Source organism: Entelurus aequoreus, linkage group LG03 (genome assembly GCF_033978785.1).
Source record: "Entelurus aequoreus isolate RoL-2023_Sb linkage group LG03, RoL_Eaeq_v1.1, whole genome shotgun sequence".
Taxonomy (NCBI): domain Eukaryota; kingdom Metazoa; phylum Chordata; class Actinopteri; order Syngnathiformes; family Syngnathidae; genus Entelurus; species Entelurus aequoreus.
In genome coordinates this window covers 77,895,704-77,905,703 of record NC_084733.1, presented here as the reverse complement: position 1 = coordinate 77,905,703, position 10,000 = coordinate 77,895,704, and the positions used below count along the sequence as shown (strand labels likewise).

At 39.3% G+C, this 10,000-nt stretch overlaps 2 protein-coding genes and 1 non-coding gene across 3 annotated transcripts in view; all 3 read right to left on the bottom strand.

The window, feature by feature from the left end:
• Positions 1-3,655, bottom strand: part of ppp1r15b (protein phosphatase 1, regulatory subunit 15B) — a 5,064-nt gene extending 1,409 nt beyond the window's left edge. Inside the window, exons 1-2 of the mRNA XM_062040685.1 lie at positions 3,266-3,655; positions 1,099-2,039 (exon numbers count right to left, since the gene is read on the bottom strand). Of these exons, the coding sequence (XP_061896669.1) occupies positions 1,099-2,039; positions 3,266-3,431 (1,107 nt within the window). The 5' untranslated portion in view covers positions 3,432-3,655. The remainder of the gene's footprint in view (positions 1-1,098; positions 2,040-3,265) is intronic.
• Positions 3,656-5,174: 1,519 nt separating this feature from the next.
• rps13 (ribosomal protein S13) overlaps positions 5,175-10,000 on the bottom strand; it is a 5,769-nt gene continuing 943 nt past the window's right edge. Inside the window, exons 4-6 of the mRNA XM_062040684.1 lie at positions 6,846-7,015; positions 6,668-6,768; positions 5,175-5,243 (exon numbers count right to left, since the gene is read on the bottom strand). Coding sequence (XP_061896668.1) covers positions 5,210-5,243; positions 6,668-6,768; positions 6,846-7,015 — 305 coding nt within the window. The 3' untranslated portion in view covers positions 5,175-5,209. The remainder of the gene's footprint in view (positions 5,244-6,667; positions 6,769-6,845; positions 7,016-10,000) is intronic.
• Positions 6,507-6,634, bottom strand: LOC133647555 (small nucleolar RNA SNORA19). The gene has a single exon (XR_009825737.1). It is a non-coding gene; the product is annotated as a small nucleolar RNA SNORA19 (small nucleolar RNA).

Sequence of the window (10,000 nt, the reverse complement as noted above, 5' to 3'; positions counted from 1 at the left end):
GCTTCCCACTCTTTTTTGATCAGTGCGCTTGTGAAATTTTAACATGTTCCAAATAAAATGGAATTTAAATTTTTAGTCTAAAACAAAAAAATTGACAGCCGAGTCACTAGAATTTTACTGTAAAAACAACAGTGGTTATGTTTTATATATTTTTAATTTACAGTAACGCAATGTAAAAAACAATGGCTGTAAAAAAAAATTCCCCAAATTTTTTTATTATATATATATATTTTTTTTAATATTTTGAATTAAAATAAATTATACTTATTTTCACTTATTTTACATATATTAAAATTTAAAAACAGTGGTTATGTTTTAAAAAATGTTTCAATTTACAGTAACGCAATGTAAAAACAACTGCTGTAGATTTTTTTCCCCAAAATTTTTTATTATATTTATTATCTATTTATTTATTTATTATACTTATTTTATATATGTTTACATTTTTACTTAATTGTATTATTTTTTTGCCCCCTGCTGATTATGGCACAGGGGTGGGACGGACAAGCAAACCGTTCTCTTTTGGACAAAAGTTTACTTTAGCAAAATGTGTGCTAGTAAAGTTTCAACATGTTCCAAATAAAATTAAATCGAAGATTTCACAGCAAAAAAACGGCAGCTCAGTCACCAGAATTTATACGTAATAACAATAGTTATAACACTTTTTTCAATTTACAGTAATGCGCTGCAAAAGCCACCGATCATTTTACGAAAAAACAACTTTAATCATTTTTTTCAGTGCAGGTATTGAGCTGGAACATCTGGAATGTAGTGACGACCGTGAGAATTTCCCACCAGGAGTGGGCAGCACTGGTGTCCGTGCTGTTAAGTCCGATTGCACAATATCACCAGTAGGTAGCGCCACTGGAGTCCACATCAACGCGAGTAACAGAAGAAGTCGAAAATGATGCCGCCTCATATAACTTATTAATGTATCGGATGCTTTTAGCCTCTTTTTGCTACATAAATAAAAAATGGCCGCTTTGTTAACAGTGTGTATGTGTGTAAGCCCCGCCCCCAAACACTGCCAGTCATTTTGTCATGTGACCGTTAGTAGCATGATGCAATGCGGTGAGAGCGGGTTGCGTGTTTGTTTACCTTTTTTTGTGCGTTGTCGTGTTTCTCCGCCGAGTGATGTTTGCGATGGTGTCGTTTCCACGGCACCCGGGTGATGTCATCGTGCCGCCTGACACGCCCCTTCGGCTGGAGCTTTTTGGCGCCGGGAGGCTGCGGCCTCAGCGCCGGCTGGAGATGGCTTAGACGGGCCTGAAAGTTGAGCGGGTGGTAGGGGTCGTCTTTCCGGCAGAGGGACTTCCACAGCTCCTCCTCGTCGTCCTCGGAGGAAGAGGCGTGGCTGCTCTCGCCCTCCTCGCTGCCGCGCCCGAGGGAGGGCGGGGCGGCGGGTGTCGGGGCTTTGGTGACGGTGCAGGCTGTGAAGCACATGGGGTTGTACGGGTCGTTGGGACTGGCGAAGAACTCCAAAAGCCGCTCGCTCTCCTCCAGGTCGCCGCCCGACGCGTCGGAGCTGGTCCAGCTGGACCAGCTGCTGTCGCTGTCGGAGCGGCTGACCCACATCTTCAGGCCCGACATGTCATCGCCGATCTTCCCACTTGACGCGCCGTCACCCGGCCGCTCCTGGCGCTTGGCGGCGTTTGAGGCGAGACACGCCGAGAAGAAGAGGGGATTGTAGGGGTCCTTGCAGGTGGACAGGGACTCCCACAGCGCCTCGCTCTCCTTGCTGTCCACCACCTCGTCCTCGCCGCTCTCGTCCTCCGGGAAGGCGCCCGCGAAGAACTTGTCCTCGTGCGAAGACGCGCCGCCCGACACAAAGATGTTGAAGTCGCCGCGAAAGCCCATGTAGACGCCGTCGTCGGGTGCCGCGGCCAGACTGGACAGGAGCGTCCCCGCCGCCGTCTTGCTGTCCTCGTCGCCGTTGTCGCCGTCAAACAGCGAGGAGAAGAGGAAGGACTCGGCCGGGTTGTGCTGACCCATCTGGTCGGTTATTCGGAAATGGACCTCAAACCGGAACATCTGGAAGACTGGAAGAGAAGCAGGAAATAAAATTATAACAACAATAATATATAATAAATAAATAACATATTAGATATAAAATACAACATAAGGACAAAGAATAAAGCAAACTATTTGTTCCGGCAAAACACAACATTATAAATTATAGTAATACATAACATAATAAAAAATACATAAAATAATTTTTACAAAAATATTTATATTTCAAAATAAAGCACATTATTTGTTCAGGCAAAATACAGATAAAATACATAATAAATAATATAATAAAAATAATAAAGGAAAAATAAATATAACTATTTGTTCTGGCAAAATACAACATTATAAATTAGATTAATACATAATACATAAAATAATTTAAAAATAATAATAATAATTTATATTTAAAAAAAGAGCAAGTTATTTGTTCTGGCAAAATACAACTAACACTTCACATTAAATACATAAATAACATAATAAATAATACAATAAAAATTAATATTTTGAAATAAATCTAATGATTTGTTCTGGCAAAACACAACATTATACATTACATTAATACATAAAAATTTATAAATAATATATACAATAACAATTATACAATAAAATAGGAAACAAATGTGTATTTCAAAATAAAGCCAGTTATTTGGCAAGATACAAAAATGTATATGACTTTATTACATGTTTACTCCAATGTATGTTGCATTTTACACCGTATGTTGGTTCCCTAAAATAGTAAATACAATTCCCCTTGGCAATACCACAGAGGCACCGTGGATGAGTCATAATAGAAGTAATAAGTCACATGATGTAACACGTTACAGAGAACAGTATTTTAACCGTAATTACAGCTGACAGGTAGTATAATACGATAAACAGTCTAATTTAATCGTAAGAATAAAAAGTGGTTAACATGACACAATAAATGTTTTTATTTTTTTTATTTTACGGCGTTACAATAGCCGTCGCTTATTAATGGTGTGTGCTGAGGAAGTAGTCTTGTCTCCTAGCTACCGCAAACGCAACACCCGTTAAAGTCAACCGGAGATTAGAATATCCTAAAAGGGAATTATTTGAAGTTATTCAAACTATTTCAATATGATTTTATACTTAAAAGGGGAGTTACCCAGTAGAGTTAGTAGGAAATGAAGACGAGGAGAATCTACTAAAAGCCAGTGAGTGAGGGTGACCGTGAACGCAGCACAAAAGGTGTAAACTAAAGAGAAAAGGAGTGATTAAAGTTGATGAGGTTTACCTGACATGAAGGAGCAATAGATTACCTTCACCAGCAGCCAAAGCTGCTCCCACAACACCGCCAGCACCTGCTTTGTCCAAGGCAGAATGGCCATCCCTCTGTAGCCGAAGCTTTCCATGCTGGTTGTTGTTATTATTGTCCTCGGGGCAGCGGCGAGCGTCGCCATTTTTCCCTCCTCGCTGGCGTGACTGCAAGAGCGACTTAAAACAACAACTCGTATCACGTATTTTGGTATTCTTCGTCGAAGACCCACTGACTTCGCGTCAAAGACAGATGAATGTCGCTAAGCTGTCGCTTCATTTTCTGGCGAACCTTTGCCATTTTCCTCGGAGTTCTGTCAGGCGGTGTCCATTTTGTCGCTGTAGTCATCTGATGTTGTTCTGTGAGGTGAGGAAGTGAGTCTGTGTCGCTGCACCCTCTGCTCTTATAGTCTTGCGACGTCACGGTGCATTCTGATTGGTCTGAGCGGCTGTCAGTGACGTCGTACTGCGTTCTGATTGGTCAGAGCGTTCAGTCCGTCACAGCGCTTTGTTACTTTGTCAAACGTGGACCGCCCACTGGCTTTTAGTCGTCATGTGACGTGAAGAAAGTTGACGAAATTTCCCGAATACCCGACACTAGCTCGGAATAGAAACACAAACAGGGCGTTTCTATTTCTATTTCTATCTCTTAAGGCCGTTTCTTTATTGTTTGTGTCACCCCCCAAAAAACACCCCAAAGGTGGATCACGATTATGAAATGAAAAGTCATAATTATGAGATTAAAATATCGAAGTTGTGAGATAAGAAAATCGAAATTATTAGATAAAAAGTCATAATTATGAGGTAGGAAAAAACAAATCGAAATTATGTGATACAAAAGTCTGCATTTTGAGATAGGAAGTAATAATTAGAAGATTAAAAAGTCAGAATTATGAGTACAAAGGTAATATTTAATTAATGGCCAAAATTGCATTTTTTATTTAATCATTTTTTTACCCAATAATTCATTTTTATCTTGTAATATAAACTGTTATCCATAATTACTTTTTCCTCAATTTCGATTCATCTTCTAATTACAACTTTTTCCTCTTAATGACTATAATTTCGACTTTATCTCCTAATTTCAGTTTTCATAATTAATTAAATTTTTGATTTTCTCATAATTTCGATTTTGTCTCAAAATCATGACTTTTTCATAGCATCATTTCAACTTTATTATAATTTACCATTGGTGCATTTTTTTCAGTGGCAAGAACAGACTTCCATACTTAAGACTATGCTAATTTGGTTTTAATGAAGGTATTGTGTTTTCAATAAATTAAGCCTGTGCTGCATTTTATGACTTTAGTAAAAATCACTCATATTAAAAGGTTTTCAATTTTGTTGTAAAACTTGAGTACCAAACCAGTCGATTAAAGCGGCCGTGCCAGCAACTTGAGGGTTCCAGGTTCGATCCCCGCTTCCGCCATCCTAGTCACTGCCGTTGTGTCCATGGGCAAGACACTTTACCCACCTGCTCCCAGTGCCACCCACACTGGTTTAAATTTAACTTAGACATTGGGTTTCACAATGTAAAGCGCTTTGAGTCACTTGAGAAAAAGCGCTATATAAATGTAATTCACTTCAATCATATCCCCTAGCAACTAGATAAACTTAAGTCAACATGTGTTTGAGTTTATTTAAAAATCTCTTAAATGTCAAAACATTTGTGTAGTTTACTTTTGTAGTAGAACAATGTCACTTAAATGTCCATACGCGTACAATAATTACATTTTTGTGTTTGGCTGGAATATTAGGAGATTCATGTTTTAGTTGTAGATTTCAAATGCTGATTTGAAAGTATTTTCAAATGAAAATAAGAAAAGCAGATATTTACAATCTTAATGTTTGAAAAATGACCATGTTACTTCAAAAAAGACAAGAAAATGTTCAATTGAATCTTTCTTTTATTTGAAAAAAAGGTTTATGCCACCAGAGCTGAAGCTGTAGAGGATTCGCTGTGAATGGAATAAAAAAACAAAACAATCATTAGAAGACAGAAATGAAGTAGATTTCAATGGCTGAAGCAAGCAATGATGAATTCTGTGTAGAGCTGGGCCATATAGCAAAAATCTTTTAACGATTATTTTTTCCATATCATCCAATCAATCTCAATTAATATACATTTTTTATTTAAGGCGGATTGTCCCGCTGTATCCCTACTGTTTCATACTGCAGTATCTTGTAACAGACATGTAATGTTTTACCAAGGTAATATATGACAACTGTCATTTGGGTCATATGTATTATTACGTTTACTACAGTACAGGTAACCCACGCTAGTCTGTACCTCGGTTTTGTTTGGTAAGTTTTGTGGGGGTAGAGAACTTTTTCCCATCTCAAAAGTTATTTTGCTCGTCATCACAAACTTCATTCTGCAGTAAACAGTATCATTGATTTAGTGGATACTACAATACTTGTATTTCAAGTTAACATTTACTACACAATACTTTCAAATGGTCAATTATTATTTGTATTCTTTGATACATCAGTGCTTCTCACCGGTGCTTTGGCAAACAAACGATGACCTAGATTTTAGAGTTTTTAAAACTCAAATAATGTAGCTTATATTGAATGAAATTACATTCAAGTGCAGTTTGAATTTGAGGTACTGTAAAATAATTTGTACCAACACAAAACACATTTAATGATTGTTTTCGGAACAAAATATTTTTATCCACAAACTCAAAAATGATTTGAACAAAACAACCCTGCAGTTTTTTTAGTACATCAGAGGAGTTGAAACAGAACAAAAATATTTAGATATAAAAAATTTTTTTTTCCCTGATTAAATGAGTGTGCTTATTCTCCCGATTGGGACCAATAGAGTAGTTGAGTCACAAAGTCTGCAACCAGGACAGGATTGTGGTGAGCTGCAGTAAGACTTAAGTGTCTATGCTAGTATTAGACACATTATTTCATTCTTCTGGGCTGCGCTTCCAGCTGTGTTAGGGAAAAGAGGCGCAACGCTGGTTGAACAATAATTACGTCTTGACGAGCCTGACTTTGGTAACAGTGGAACGGGATAGTCGCACACATACACGGACACAAACACAGGATGAATGAAGACAGATTATTTTGCATCGTTGCTTCCCTAATGACCACTGCGGTATCTTCTAACAGACATTTCCACCATGTTTGAGGAAATATGCTAACAGCTGATCACCGTGATCAAACTCAAATGAATCCCTATCATCGATCATACAATCGCCCCGCTCTAAACCTGTGTGAAGGGGACTGGCAGATGAAGCACTGATGAGCCACTCTGCTAATTTACCTCCAGCTTTGCTTTTGCACAACAGATATATCCCAACTCTCAAGGAGGAGAGCAGGACAATGAATTGTGCCATTCATAAAAAGTCTGATATTAGTTTATACGTACTACTTCCAGTTGGGGGCCAGAACTCTCTTGGTCTTGTAGTAACGGGCCAGCCTGTGGATTCTGCTCTCGATGAGAATCAGACGGAACTTGGCGTCCTTGTCCTGCGAGTGGAGAAGCACAACGTTTGGACTCTGGCCCGTGGCTCCTCTGAACTGAACCAAAGTCGCGGACACCGCACCTTTCGGTTTCTCTCCAGATGCTTCCTGACGGCTACGGCCTTCTTGATGAGGTGGTACAGGTCCTCGGGCAAGTCAGGGGCCAGGCCCTTGGACTTGAGGATCCTCAGGATCTTGTTGCCGGTGACAAAGCGGACCTGGGCGACACCGTGGGAGTCCCTCAGAATGACACCTGCGCAACACACCATGGACACGTGCGGACGTCAACACAAAACCTTCATCACTTTATGCATCGTCAAGCACCGTGTATGCACATTTTATTATCTCAGGGAACAGTTGCTTTGACAGTAGTGATGTGCAGACCGATATATCCATAGATTTTTTTAAGCCAATATCAGTTCGCATAAATCAAAATCGACACTTTATAGTCCTTGGAGATAATATATATAATTATCAGGAACTCAGGGTAAAGTAACTAAATTATTTGATTTAGTCTAAATGAGACGTGATTTACTTTGTCTTCTGTCCAGGTAAGTACATAACGCACAAGCACAGCATCACACTGCTGTCATTTGTATGTTCAATTTTTTTTTACTGCAATTAAAACGGGTCAATCTGTGTTATAAAACAGCAAGTGTATGTATAATTTTATTGTAGGCTATTTGGATACACTGCATACAATTCAAAGCATTCAGTGCAGAATGTTGCTGTAATTTGTTTCGACATGTGATTTTATATCGTTCGAAGATGATTCCCCACGAGTAGCAACACTTGAAATAAACCTATTCATTTTTACCAGACTGGTACATTGGGAATTTTGGTCAATGCCCGACAAAAGATCAGCGGCATCGCACATCAGTTCTCAACAGTCGCGCAGAGAAAAATAGTATGAATGTGATATTGAACATTATTCAGTCCCTTCAATGCAGCCGAAAATGCTTGAATGCGCTCTGAGCCATATTTTTTATTATTATTTTAATAACATCACATCAATGTGAGATTTCATGAATTTGTTATCAATGTTTGTTGTAAACCATAACTCAAAAAGCACAGGATTTCAACATTCGAAACAAAGTTTCGATGTTTTACTCGTTTTATACCACAGACTAGCTGCCGTGTTTGTCTTTAGGGTTCAATATGGGTTAAAAGATCAGCTGACAGAACATATTGTGTACTAGGACAGCATAAAAAAATATAGAATATGTGGTTTATGGTGAATGGTTGTTAGCAACACGGCGGACTAGGGATGTCACGATATAAAAATGTCATACCATGATTGTCACCAAAATGTCATTTGTTGTATGTGCTCAAAAAGTACTGACACACACAATGGAATCTTTCCACCAAGTTCTTTTTACCAATTAAAATAGACACAAAATATACATTAAATATTGCTCTGCCTTCATAAAAGCCGTATTACATTTGTGTTTAACTATGTGTTTCTTCCATTTCAATTAGAAAATGCAAATTGGGTGTTTGCCTCAATTACGGTTTATGTGACGTCACGCAACTCAGTTCACTTCCGTCGGTTTCAACTTGACATTTGGAGTAGAGATGTCCGATAATATCGGACTGCCAATATTATCGGCCGATAAATGCTTTAAAATGTAATATCGGAAATTATCGGTTTCAAAAAGTAAAATTTATGAATTTTTAAAACGCCGCTGTATACAGAGTGCCAATAAACCTTAAAGGCACTGCCTTTGCGTGCCGGCCCAGTCACATAATATCTACGGCTTTTCACACACAAGTGAATGCAAGGAATACTTGGTCAACAGCCATACAGGTCACACTGAGGGTAGCCGTATAAACAACTTTAACACTTACAAATATGCGCCACACTGTGAACCCACACCAAACAAGAATGACAAACATTTCGGGAGAACATCCGCACCATAACACAACAGTACAGAATACCCAGAACCCCTTGCAGCACTAACTCTTCCGGGACACTATCAATATACACCCCCCGCTACACGCCCCCCCCCCCCCCCCCCCCACGCTCTCTGAGGGAGATCATGTCCCAAATTCCAAGCTGCTGTTTTGAGGCATGTTAAAAAATAATAATGCACTTTGTGACTTCAATAATAAATATGGCAGTGCCATGTTGGCATAACTTGAGTTTATTTATTTTGGAAAACCTTGTTACATTGTTTAATGCATCCAGCGGGGCATCACAACAAAATTAGGCATAATAATGTGTTAATTCCACGACTGTATATATCGGAATCAGTAATTGAGTTGGACAATATCGGAATATCGGCAAAAAATCCATTATCGGACATCTCTAATTTGGAGTATTTATTATGCACTTTATGTTCAATGTGAATATTGTATCTTAGTTTAAAAAACAATCCAATGTAAGTATTTGTTCATTTGATATAATGGGAAAAAAGGTCTGGATACATGCATCCGGGACGGCGTGGCGAAGTTGGGAGAGTGGCCGTGCCAGCAATCTGAGGGTTACTGGTTCAATCCCCACCTTCTACCATCCTAGTCACGTCCGTTGTGTCCTTGGGCAAGACACTTCACCTTTGCTCCTGATGGGTCCTGGTTAGCGCCTTGCATGGCAGCTCCCGCCATCAGTGTGTGAATGTGTGTGTGAATGGGTGAAAGTGGAAATACTGTCAAAGCGCTTTGGGCTCCTTAAAAAGGGGTAGAAAAGCGTTAAAAAAGTACAACCATTACTATCATTAAGACAGTAATGTGTTTGTCCAAGTTTACGCGTTTCTCAAAGGGGAAAGACTATAAAGTCTAATTTTCATGTTAGCATTTGTAAATGTTATCAAGCTAACCCTAGTCGGTCCATAATAATATGTACGGTAAGTGGTTATTAGTGTGTCGATCCTTTAAATGTTATAGGGTTATACTAACCGTCTGGAGTTAAAACACAATTACTGTTTTGTTGTTACATCCTAGCCTACTAAGTGGCCTAGTGGTTATAGTGCCCGCCCCGAGTCATACCAAAGACTATAAAAATGGGACCCATTACCTCCCTGCTTGGCACTCAGCATCAAGGGTTGGAAATGGGGGTTAAATCACCAAAAATGATTCCCGGGCGCGGCCACCGCTGCTGGTCACTGCTCCCCTCACCTCCCAGGGGGTGATCAGTCAAATGCAGAGAATAATATCGCCACACTTAAGTGTTTGTGTGTGACAATCATTGGTACTTTAACTTAAACATCCCGACAGCTGACACTTTCTCCTCACTCTCCCG